The sequence below is a fragment of the Rhipicephalus sanguineus genome, chromosome 9, assembly GCF_013339695.2.
Source record: "Rhipicephalus sanguineus isolate Rsan-2018 chromosome 9, BIME_Rsan_1.4, whole genome shotgun sequence".
Classification (NCBI taxonomy): Eukaryota; Metazoa; Arthropoda; class Arachnida; order Ixodida; family Ixodidae; genus Rhipicephalus; species Rhipicephalus sanguineus.
In genome coordinates, this window is record NC_051184.2 from 70,825,613 (window position 1) to 70,838,889 (window position 13,277).

The 13,277-nt window shown below is 47.1% G+C and overlaps 1 protein-coding gene across 1 annotated transcript in view; it reads left to right on the forward strand.

Moving 5' to 3' along the window:
* The first annotated feature begins 5,893 nt into the window (after positions 1-5,893).
* The window catches only part of LOC119405304 (plastin-2), a 62,023-nt gene continuing 54,639 nt past the window's right edge, over positions 5,894-13,277 (forward strand). The window contains exon 1 of the mRNA XM_037672129.2: positions 5,894-6,102. Within this exon, the coding sequence (XP_037528057.1) occupies positions 6,031-6,102 (72 nt within the window). The 5' untranslated portion in view covers positions 5,894-6,030. The remainder of the gene's footprint in view (positions 6,103-13,277) is intronic.

A 13,277-nucleotide genomic window follows, 5' to 3' on the forward strand; every position in this document is an offset into this window, starting at 1 on the left:
ATTTTTTTCGGAGGGTGTCGCCGTTCGTCGAGCGTATATATGTTGACGAGGCCACTTCACTTTCGGGAGAGCGCTGCCGGCTTGAAGATGGAATTGTGCCAACGTACTTCGGTACAGGCAACGCGATCAAGTGTATGCACGAGAGGCGAGGTTTTCTAGATGCAAGTGGCACAAACACATGCCACGGGCGCGCTGCGGCTTGTCGCTTTTGGGTACGCGACGTCGTAATGGGACATTCGAGGTTTAGTAAAAACCCCGGATTGCACACAAAGAACGAAATTCTCCGTTGTTGAAGGGCAGTTTTTTATTATTTTTATTTATTTGCTAGAGTGACACGTATAGGCCCACTTACGAGACGTCGGCTATATTCATCGGCACTTGAACAGCTGGAACCAGGGTTCTCTCCAGAGTGGGCGGCGGTGGAAATGCCGCCCACCTCTCCGCATCAGCGCCCACCGCACTGCTGTAGCGCCTACCGCCCTGGTCCTCCTAGGGCGCTCCTAGGGAATGAATAAACAAGCGTGCGCGCGTAACGCCATCGAGCCGTCCTTACCGGCCACCTGGTACGTGAAAAGAAGTCTCAACAGGTGGTATTGTGGTTTCGAATGTCGCCAACTCTATGTGACAGGGCTTAAACACAAGCGCCGTTTCTTTTGCATTTTATGGGCGTCATAGGTGGCAGAAATGCGCGACCAGAAAACAAATGTGGATGCGCATCGAAAACCGGAAGCTTGAAGTATTAGATTCTTGAACCCCCGGCGCCCTTTAAAACGTCCATCCCTAAAAAAATTCTGTTTCTGTGACAGCCCTGCAGGAACATACGACAACCTTGGTTTTTTTTGTTTTTTTTTACAATGTAACTTAGGTTCTCAGGTTTCGTTAGGCGCGCTCTGTAAACGAACTAGACATTATATAAATACATAGAGTCGTTAGCACCAATACCAGCCGAACCGTTAAGAGCGATAGCTCCTCCTGTTGACGCAACGAATGAAGCGACTAAATAAAGATATCCACTCCCCTACCGCATCAGCCGGGCCGGCCGTCTGGCGGCTAAGTCCGCTACCACGTCGGATGGGACGTTAAAAAAAAGAAGATAGCCAAACACACAATTTATTTCTACACATAACCGCGTCGCTTTAATTTACTGTTATGTAATCTGAAAACATAAAGCAACAAATGGAAACGCTACTGATTTTTCGCTTCGTTATCAGCGTCATGGCGACGCTTTATTTCCATTACCGAAACTTTCCGAAGTGTCCGACCCCTGCCTATATTGCCTTTGTTCCTCTTTTTGTATTCGTCCAACCTACTACCTTGCGTAAAACTGTAAACACAAACCATGTTTGCAACGCGTCTGGAATTGAAGCGTGTAATTGTCTCATAGAAGTGTTTAATCGCCTGGATAGGAACCTATCTTCGAATTGCTGACACTTCACATTTCTCTGCCACGGCGTTGCCCATCGGCGTATCTTCATGCGGCACCTGCCGCTGCTGCTTGAGCAGAGTAACACAAGCCGGCGCCCACTTCAGGGGACTCTATTTCCAAGCCGACTGTAACCGAAAGAGCGTCATATCGTGCATCAGGCGACTGCCCAGGTTGGAGGGTCATTTACCGAGGAGCCTCGTTTGATGGAACGAGCAAGATAAATATTCAACAGTGTTGCGCTAGTTCCGCGTTGGGTTCGAAGATAAGAGCCATGAAGCCGTTCGGTTCCTCGTTGCACGTATCGCTTCATATGGTTTCAAGACTGCCCATAAAAAACGTTTGCCATTGTTGCCGCAAACTGTTGTTTGCTTGATGATTTTTGTACAGCGACGCTGTCTTAGAGTCTACCATGCATGTGCGTCGTCGTCGTCGTCGTCATCGTAATAGTAGTAGTAGTAGTAGTAGTAGTAGTAGTAGTAGTGGTAATAGCAGCAGTAGTAGTAGTGGCAGCAGTGTAGTAGCAGTAGTAGTGGTCGCAGTAGTAGTAGCAGTAGTAGTAGTAGTAGTAGTAGTAGTAGTAGTAGTAGTAGTAGTAGTAGTAGTAGTAGTAGTAGCAATAGTAGTAGTAGTAGCAGCAGCAGTAGTAGTAGCAGAAGTAGTAGTAGTAGTAGCAGCAGCAGCTGCAGCAGCAGTCGTAGTAGTAGTAGTAGTAGTAGTAGTAGTAGTAGTAGTAGTAGTAGTAATAGTAGCGGAAGTAGTAATAGTAGTAGTCGTAGCAGCGGCAGCAGTAGTAGTAGTGTAGTAGTGGTAGTAGTAGTAGTAGTAGTAGTAGTAGCAGCAGCAGCAGCAGGCGTCACGCGAATAGGGTGGAGAGTGAACAAATAAATAAATAAAACGAGATTACGATGATGATGATGATGCTTTTTTCAAATAAATGAAATGACGATGATGATTATGGTGACTTCCGGTACGCACTACTTGGAAAGCCATTCTCATTCCAATCAATTTCATTAATTAGATACACACGTTAATTCCAATAAAAACAAAAAATGCAAAGAAATTCGCACTTTTATTAATTAGACTTTCATGACTTGTAGTAAACCAGGGCAAGGCACCTGGGCGCGTTAGAGGGTCATGTACAGATGTGAGGGAGCGCACACATGGCAGGATTGCGGCTGCGCCGGCGGCAAGTCACGTCGAACGCGGCGTTCGCTGAAACGCAATCGACGAGCCCGCAGGTCACGTAATCTTGCTCTGACCAATGGAGTGTAAGCGCGCGTATTTCAAATCTAGCGACACTCCGCGACCTCGCTAGCCAATCACATACAATCGCGCGTTAACAGCTTCGCTGTCGGACGGTTTGTACGGAGTGGAACTTGCTCATTCTTTTTTTCTTGTAAGGATGATATCCTTCAAAGGATGGATATATAGAGCCTCGAAGGGCTGGTTACTTGGAGAACTTGAATATACTCACGTGCATGTGAGCTTCGCAGCATGGGTGGTATGACAAATAAAATTGTTTCCCATGATAAGCTGTTGCAAACAAGTAACTCAACTGACACAAGCTTAATTAAACGGAACAAAACAATAACTGCAGAATGATGGGCACTAAGCATCTGCTGCTTACGTGGCTTTACTCTAATGGCACGAAATGTACTCAGCCGCCTCGATGGTACATATGCTCTATGTTTGTGCGTGTATATGTACGCATGCAAAATTGAAAATTTTCGGGGGGGTGGTGGTGGCGGGGGGGTGCTGTTCGAACTCATCGTGGCTACCAGCGCGAAAAACACAGACGAAGACGAGAAGTGGACGCGGCACATCGCCTGTATTCCGCTTAGTATTCCATCCTACTTAATGTTTCAACTCCTCAGCCATCCCTGGCTACGCCAGTGGTGGTTACGGTGCTTGGGTGCTGACCCGAATGTCACCTTTTCTATCCCGGCCTAAGCGATCACCCTTTCTATATGAAGGCGAGAATGATATAGAGGCTCGTGTACTTAATTTAAGTGAGCGTTAACGAATCCCAGCTAGTCGAAATTTCCGGAGCCCTCTATTGCGGCGTCCCTTGTAATATTATGGTGGTTTTCGAAGTTTATTGCCACATAGTTACAAAACTGGTATAAACAGCAAGGATGGTGGGATAAAAGCTGCATATAGCCAGCGTGACTGGTCCCACCTACCCGTACAATAACAGCAGCAACATGACAAGTATTAGCAGTTGTTGCAATTTCAAAATAGAAATACACAAAGCAAAGTGATAACAATCAGCAAGAAACACACATTTTCAAGAAACACAAAAGCAAGGTTGACATTCATAACATTAGTTGAAGCAATGCGTTTTTAGGAACATAACGTATGTTTTCATCGCATAGTATATTTGTTTAGTGTGGTGGGAAGACAGTAGGAAACTGTTTGAAGACCACAGTTTGTGCGTGGTCGTGGAACTGCCCAATGTTCGTACGTAAAATACCAGCAATCATTGTTGGTTATGAAGTTACTCGATAATATGCGCATGAGGCGACATTTCCCAGTTTGAAATGGGGCGCGTGAAGTGTGTAATGCGTCCAGCGGTTAAAGAATGCCGGTTCACGATGATACAGGTGCGATCTTTATGCTATTATGTGTCACCGATACGTATGTGCCTAATATGGCTGAGTGACAAAGAATGCCAGCAATTATGTACAGGCAAAAAATCATACGTCGAACCTTAGTTGCAATGTTCTGTCAAACGTCCGCAACCTGCGGCGATCCATATCCGGTAGAAATAACGTGAGAACGTCGTTATCTTTAACGAAACGCTGTATCGAGGCCTATATGTGGAACCATGCGTCGTTCAATACTGCATTAAGATACATTAGCTGTACATAAATTGGTGGCGAATATATCGTTTTAACCGAATGCACCGTCGATTTTTTGACAGCTAATTAAGGTTGTGTAATGAAGACTTTTTGTTTGGTTTTTCATCGAGTCCACGCCGCAGTGATCTCTGTGTTTACTCGACAGGCAACAACGGGAGTTCTGTGGGGAAAGAATGAATTTGATGCACAGTTCAAAGCGTAAAGAGAGGGGGATAATTGAAGCACGACCACTTTTTTTTTTGTTTGCGTGCGTTACACCGTGAGAAAAAAGAAACATTGTTTCGCCGTTACTGAAGGAACGTGTATGTAGCAACGCCCGGTAAATTGAAATTAAATCTCGCTATGCGGATGAGGCACGGGATTCAATGTACCCGCATTTCAAAACACTTGGAACATTAGCGTAAATGTGGACCGCGGGACTTTGGTATCACGAAAACTCCGTCCCAACATGGCTGTGCGCAGAACGCCGCCACGGCTTCACGTTTCTCACATACGATGGGAGCATCGATGTCGCTTCTACTATAGAAAATATAAATACAAAATGGAGCAGAAAACTAGAGTGAAAATAACTACTTACCAGAACTTATAAAGCAAAGAAACAGATAATCGTTTAGGTTTGGGCCAAATGCCCTCCGGACTCGTCAACGAGAAGATATGCACCATTTCCCGTACGTTACAAGCGTATTTCTGTCCTCTTAGCATAAAGTGTATGCTACACTTTCGGTGACATATTTTATATACAAATGATATATAATGTTGCTACGTTCAGGGCAGTGGTGTAGCCGGGGGCGGGGGGGGCACAGGTGGGCGAGGGGGAAATGAACGCTTTTCCCACTTCGGCCCGGCTGAAAGTTTTCAATTAAACACACATACAAACACACGCACGCACCTACATAAAAGATGGCTGACTCCCCCCCCCCCCCCCCCCCCGCCCTTCAGGTCAGGGGCGTAGCGAGCAAGAAAATTTATAGCTACGCCCCTGCCCCAGGGATCCAATGATGCCAGTAACAACAGGCCGGAAGTTCAATGATCGGCAAGGATGATATCATGAAACTGAATGAAGTGAGCGACGCTATTACGTGTTCAAGTTACGGAAAAAGCGACAATGACACTCGCGGTCGTCACACCGCAAAAGGTTCCGGCTTTCGAACTCAGCCGAGTCACCTGTGCAGCAAGGTGTTTATATACCGCTTTAATGAAAGCAGCCGCGTTGACTCACGATCGAGCGAGCGTCCTTATCTTTTTATAATACGTGTTTGTTTAGCTCGCGCCAACGGTGGTGAATCGTTGGTGCTCACTCGACGATTTCGTTGGCCCGCAGCCACCTTCCTCGTCGAAATAGGGTCACGGTTCACGAACGTGCGCGGCGCCGTGGAACGCCGTTTGTAATCTCGCGCCCTCGTACGGACGCGCGCGAGTGCAGCGCCAGCGCGATGAACATCACGCGCACGCGCGTTTCGGTCCTGTGAGAGATGCAGGGACCGTATATGCATGACGTCACCTCTACGCGTACGTCACGCGGCAGGCAGCGAAAGTTGCGTCACGGGTGTGATTCACGTCCGCGAGGCGGCGTCGCGGTCGCTAGTGGCAGCGGCGGTTGCCTGCCCGTTGAGCCGGCGGATTTCTCACCGCCGGTCTTGGCTTGCGAGTGCGTGCGTGTGCTTCGGTGAAGCCGTCGGGGAGGCGTGTGAAGGCGACCCCCTTCGCTTGACGGGACCAAGAAGGAACCCCGTAACGACGATCATGGCGGGAACGCGACAGTCTCTGCTTCTCTCGGACGAACAACGAGAAGAGCTCGGCGGACAGTTCGAAACGGTGAGTGGAGTCGGAAAGGTGTGGGCGCCGTGAACAGGTGGTCGTCGCACCCGCGTCGTCCTCGGCGACTGCTAGCTTCGACGTCGCCCCCCGTCCTTCTCGGGGGTCGTTGATGGGGGGCTTCTCGCGAGGGGCCACATTCTTGGGGGGGCCACGCGGCGGCCGCCACCCCTCGTTGCACACTTCACCTCCGTATCTGCGGCGCCACCCGGGAATTCGGTACTGGTCAAGCTGGCGGCTGGCGGTGTATTGTGTGCGCACGTTGTCTGGCGACTCTACCGTGCGCTGCCCGCCGGAAAAATAAGCACCGGACGGTCTTTTTTTCTCGTTTTCCGTTCCCACTGCCGGTGGAAGGGACAGTCGCGCCGCTGCTGTTTCCTCTGCGAGCTCGCAGTGTGTCGCTTTTTTTTTATTTTTCGCTCGGGCGTGTACTGCACTTTCCGGGATATGTATAAGTTAGCGAGCGCCGGCTGCCAGGCACAGGTAGTACGCGAAATTCCCTTTCGAGCCCGTTCGCAGTGAAAACGCGCGACTGCTGCAACGTTTTCGGCACTCGCCTCATCACCTGTCGGCGCTTTCGTTGTTGTGTCGCGCTGAAAAAGTGCTGAGGCCGTCAATGCGACGAGACGGAGAGGCGAAGCTCCTGGCTTTTTTTTTTTTTTCTTGCGGCGCGATTGTTTACGGGTCGAGTTTTTCGTCCGTCCGTGCCGCTACTACTGTCAAGCGAGATCAGAATTCGCGTTAACAGTGCTTATAGCTTATATAGCTTATTTATTATCCGAGCTTACTACTAATCCTGAAACGAGCGAGACATTTTACGAGTGATGTTGCTAATGGCTCCTCCCAGGCGTATCGTTATACGATTCATCGAAGAACTCTCTGCCTCGTTAATAGCCGCGAGACTTTTCGGAGCCCGGGAGTCCAACATAGTTGATAATTTGTGGCGACCTAGCCGCTGATCTCAAATGTGCAGCCAGACAAATTGTCATTATCTCGAGCTGGGGAGATAAGTATCTGCGGCGGCGACTTTTACGACTAAACACTAGGAGTGCCCTACCGTAAATGTACTAAGTGCGATGAATATTGTATTGCCGCTGCAGCACAACCGGTGTGGTGTTAAAGTTCTAAAAGACTTCGTGACAAAGGCATCAAACGCAAATAATATCCAGTGGATATGTGCGATAAATTAGCGAGTTCCTCTCACTGCGTTAGCTTCGAAAGCAAAATGCCGTCTACTAAAGCGTGTAACGTGCCTATGTATATATAGTGCCCGACTCTTAGCTGATTGTAACAATATCAATACACCTGGGGTTTTACCTGCCAAAACCACGATATGGTTATGAGGGACGCAGTAGTGGAGGGCTCCGGAAATTTGAACCATCTGACATCGCAGCGTACACGGGCCTCTAGCGTTTCGCCTCCATCTAAATGCAATCGCCGCGGCCGGGACCGAACCTGCGACTTTCACGTCAGCGGCCGAACACCGTAAGCACAGTTCCACCGAGACGGACATGAGAGCTTATTGTACTATTTTGCCGCAGTGGTAAAAAGGATAGCGCTCAAGTCAATTTCGGTGTAGCGTACATGGATTTAGTGCGACTGCTTTGCTTGTTAAGTCAGACAGACTCATCTACAGCTTGACAGCTGCGGCATGTCTGCGGGCGGCAACAGTTGCTTGTGCAGTAGGGGTGAAAGTACTGCTGCACATTTCATGAGCAGAGTTAAAAGAGGACTGCTGTACGGCATACCAAGGTTCGCTATACAAGCGGGAAAAAACAAGTGCCGTGCGCATCGTCTTTATACAATCGTGGCGTAGTCTATTTACGCTTGCTTGAGCCAGACAGCCCGTATGGCTTATCTCGCCGCTTCTTTTTTTATATATGACATGCTACGTTATTTTTTTTTTGTACGCGGTGTAGGCCTGTAATGTCTTGCATTTCTGCACCCTGGTTACGCTGCAGTCGTATGGCGTAAGACTTGCAAATCCACGCGTTCTGTCTGGTATTAAATATGAAACGCTAAAGTTCTCTTTCTTGTTTTTTTTTTTTTTTAAATATGACATGAAGGCTTTTAGAAGTACTTGGCCCGCAATTTGTTCAGCAAACCCGTTCGTTGCCCCTGACAAGTTACAACGCGTATATTTTAACGCTGCCTTAGCTAGTAACTGTTTTTTAAAAAGGTGAATTCGCTGTTCCTTCTCATTCACTGCTCACGACTTACATTTCGTGCCCAGATATTTTCCGCGAGTACAACGATGATTCTTTGACCAGCAGTTTTCTTCAGTCTGTGTTTGGAATGCGCGCAAAACTTGTTTCCGACAGTTGTGGAACACGAGACGCTACGATTGAGTAGTGCTATCATCGTATTCTAAGGGTGCACTTATGAACTGTGTTTATCGCGACTAGCGATGCGTCTCTGAACAACAATGTTCGAGCAAGAGAAGGATAACAGAAAGTTAGGTAGGTTAAAGGGGCACTGTCACCAACCTTACTCCACGATACAAATCTCCTGTAAACAGAGACGGCTCTGAGTAAGTGTGAAAGCTCAGGAAATGCTGATGTTTTATTTGGATAATTAAAGTCAATTTTCGTTCGGCGCATCTGACATCATCGACACGAGCGTGACGTCAGGCTACAGTGTCGCACCAGTATGGCCATTCACGAAGACGTCAGGTACTAAAACGAACAAAATGGCCGCTTGTGTGCGTTCCTAACAGAGCGGAGCGGCCGCGGAAACGTCTTGCGTGAACACGTGACGGGGAACTAATACCGTGTCGCGACGTCAGGGTACGTTAGGAACCGAAACTAGCTTTTTAAAACATGTAATCCAATTGTCAGTGCGCACTCACGCTTACCAGTACGTTTTCTTGGCTCTTGAGGGCTCGGCCTTTCATTTGACGCAAAAAAAGAAAGAACCACACAAAAATTTTCTGTCACTACCTTTTTAACCAGGGTTGAGCCCGCTTGGCTGCTCTGCACAAGGGAAGGGATGGAAAGTTTGAGAGGACAGAAGCAAGACCACTGTGGTGCCGCTGACGTTGTAAATGTATACCGTGCTCAATGTCAAAGATGGTGAATTACTCCGGTATCTTTCAGAAATTGCAGCAGCGTTTTCATTGTTTTTCACAGCATCCATGCGCAGTCTCACGGTCACCATCTTGTCGACGCTGAAGGCGTTTCCGTCGACGATATGATGTTAATTCACATTCCGGCCGCTAAAAAGTGTGCGTGTGTTTCTTAACGCGCCATTCTACTTCGCCTAAGCCGTTTCGGTGCGCTTCTTTCTTCGCCTTGAACGGCTGCCAAATGTTGTGGGCACGGCACGTGATTTGACTGTTTACACGCTCGCTCCCGCCCCTTTCCGTCGCCGCGTTACGTCATAGCCCGTGATTCATTCAGCAGGCTTCCACAATAGTGTGTGCTTTTGTGAAATAGGAATCCAGAAACGTATATCAGACCGCAATCTTGTTTCATCTTCTTGTTGAGGTTGTGCCTTGCTCTGTTTGTTCATTCGTCGGATGATAGGACTGTGGTATGTTCTTCCGCCTGTTGTTGCTTGCGGATTGCGGATTGATTATTTTGCTAAGCTTTTCGTTTGTATGTGTACTCTCAACTACAATGCCTCTGGAGGCGAAGGAGATACATAATGATACCGATGATTAGTAGAGCATGAATGTGAAACCGGGCCCATCTTTAAGGCAGCGCGAAAGACGGGAGCACAGGACATATGGCGCTCAAAAAAAAAAGAAAAAGTATTTAGAGAGATGGAATGGATACAAACGGAAGTCAAGCTCAGCCATGCATGGCGGAGCGATGCTGTGACTAAGTTAAAGAAATTGCAAATGTAAAAGTGAGTCGGCTCGCGCAGGACATGATACGCTCGAAGACATTGTCAGAAGCCTTCGTTATGCTGTGAACATAAAAATAGTGAAGGTGATCGAAGTGAACCGAATTACCTGAGGAGCTTTGATTTCAATTGGTAATACGACTTATGTTTATTGAGTCTTACGTTGCGGAATGAACTCCGTCCTGTGATTCGCCGTCGGGTGAGGGCTGAAGCTGGAGGCTGCGGTTGTTTGCTTGGCTTTGCCTTCCGTCTCGCCAGCCTTCGGCTTGGACTTTTGGTTCGGGCGTAGTGCGCGCGCGTGTCTCAGGGCTCTTTCTGGCTATACTTAATATATCACACGGAATCCGCTTAATATAGCAAAATGACGATGACACAGTAAATTATCGAGTGCGGTAGCGCAGTTTATTAAAGACGATAGTCTTTCTTGGGGAACTTAAACGCAGAAATTTTGGTCTGTCTGTCTGTTTGTCTGTCTGTCTGTCTGTCACCCGATTCAGCTACCCGGCCGAAGTCTAACCACTCTCTGAACGCCCAGCCATCTTGAACTGGTATGGCCGTTCATACTTGTGAGCATTGTCGATCAAAAAGCAAATATTACGCATATCTGAGGCGCAGCATAAATACGTAAGTATTCGGCGGTGTGTTCCTTTACTAGAAAATACATAGATAAGTAATTCTACAGACCCTAATGTTTCTTAGGCTGCGCTGATAATGCTAGTGTTTCTTAGGCTGCGCTGAAAATGCGACGCTATGAGCCAGGTGCGGCGGTTCAACATAGAGGAGGAAGAGTCGTGCACTACGGCCGGCACAAGACTATCGTCTTTCGACGACATTTGCAACAAAGCACGCAGATACGCGGCCAATCTTTCTTCTGCGACTAGTGTACGCCGGATCGCAGAAAAATTCACGTGCATCTCGTGACGTCCACACGTGTACCAAGAAAAAGAAAAGTGTCTACAATGTGCATTACTTCTTTCAGTATGGGTGTGCTAGTTGTGCAGACGGCCCTGTAGCACAATGTGCCAACGATAAGTTGCTCTCGGGCGTCCATACTTCCCATTGGGCCCACCAAGCAAGCGAACATTGTAACGCGAATTCATTACTCGTCGCCCTGACATCAACGCGACAAGACTTTAGACCACTCACGAGCTACTCACATACATCTCTGACATACATCTGCCACCGCCTGTGACGATAGCCAGCTTCAAGGGCGACAACGTGCGTTGCGGCGAAGTGGCAACAAAAAAAGAAATGCAGGGCGCGTTCCGAGGGCCAATTCAAAGATTCTTTCTTCAAACAAAAACTGATTTGATTAGACTTTCTTCATTATTTAGCGATAGTCTTCTATCAAACGCCGCATGATGAGGATTTTTACTTGGACCGCATCAGTACGAAAAATACGGTCAAACATGCGACAAATCGCATATTTTCTCTAATTTCACAATTTTTTTTCCGGATGACTTGAGGTCTATTTTACCCCTAAACATTTTTGTACTAAAATACACTTTCCTGAAACTCATACTATTATTAAGATTGGTTAGGGTTAGTTCGAGATAGCTCAAGAAAAAATAAACTTTGAAGATTTTTGTAGTTTTTCAAAATGCGTAGCTGTTAGTGAAACACAAAAATTTCGGAATTAATAAATATGGCAACTAAACAGAATCTCTGTAATAGCGCAAGCGCGGCTTCAAAGTTCCACACAAAAAATAGATTTTATACACATTTTTTTATATGGCAGAGTTTAACAAATACAAGCGAACTTCGAGGGGGCGCCACGATCGTCAAAATATTTTTCGAGCAAAAATGTTTTGCCACAATACTCCATGTGGCACAGGCAAAAGGTGCAAATATTATCAGGAATATCTGCGATGTGCGAGCGCCACGTCTGGGACACTTGGAATGGAATGACCCTATTATGATTAGATCCATCCGAACCTGTGCCTCGTAGGATGCTCGGCGAGGTGCTTTAGACTTGTTCCGGCTTACAAGTATTACACCCTCGTTCAAGGGCGTAAGCGCCAAGGAGGTTTAAAAAAATCACAGCATATCCACGGAGTGAATGATGAGTGGGCGAAGCTGCGGAGGTTCATCGGTAAACCGTGAATCTTCCGTGAATTCTGCCCAGTACATCATCACCGACGTGAGATCGGGCGCGTTTATACTAAAGGTTCGATGAGTGATGACGACTTGCAGCTCACTTTAATTTTACATGTACGCTGTGAATTTTCATTGTTTAGAAAACCATTGCTTTAGAAAACATCTGGCGTCTTTCGTTAAGCAGCTGGCGTCTTTTCGTTTTGCTTTAGAAACATCTGGCGTTCTTTCGTCTTGCTTTTACAAAACATCTGGCGTCTTTCGTTGGTTTATTTCATCAATCAACGGCGTTTTGAACAAAATTTTTATTGTTTAATCACGCACAGGAGAAATCTCACCAGGCACTACCTTGGAGGTAAACAATGGCTGCTAATGGGAATGAGAGACAGAAGAAGTCGGCTTTTAGCTAACACTTACACTTCTACTTCTACTAACGCTTCCTACTGGAACATGACAATGGCTGCTAATGGGGAATGAGAGACAGAAGAATTCGGTTTTTAGTTAACGCGCACGCTGCGAATTTTTTATTGTTCAACAACGCACAGGAAAAATCTCCCACCGGCACCACCTTGGAGGTCAAAGCGTAAGACTGGTTACGCACTACGACTACTACGACTACGAGGGACGAACGGGTGCCGCCTTAAGGAGCTTCGCCCCTAAAAAATTCTGGAGTGGAAGCTCTCGAAACGCCTTGCCAGCGAAAGTGAAGGCAGCTTTTGCCCATCAATGAGCTCGGAAGCATGCTCTTTTCTGATGGTGCCTACTTATAGATCAAATGGCTTTGATCTATTAGTGTAAATGCTACGTTAATTATAAAATAAAAGATCGTTGTTGCCGACAAAAGTAACTCGTCGAGAGGAGTATTGGCGATTGATATCCAATAAAATTTGCCATGACTTTGAGGCTTATTTATGAAAACTAGCAACACAAGGACACATTTGCAGCAGTATCTGACCCGTAAAAGTTGCCATATTAAACTTCTCTGGCGGGCGTGGAAAATGCTCTCTTTCCTTCGTCGAACGACGGTGATATATCGTGCCCCTACTAAGATGGCGGGCGCAGCCGCCATCTTTTGGTGGGCACGGCGTCACTATTGCGCAATAATCGCCACTCCAGCAATTTTTTTTTAACCTCCTTCGTAAGCGCAAACAAAGGCTGTCTTTTCACTTCCCAAGTTCCTTGTATGCGCGCATTACCCCTCATAAGAGTACTTCGCCGCAAAAAATGAAAGAGTT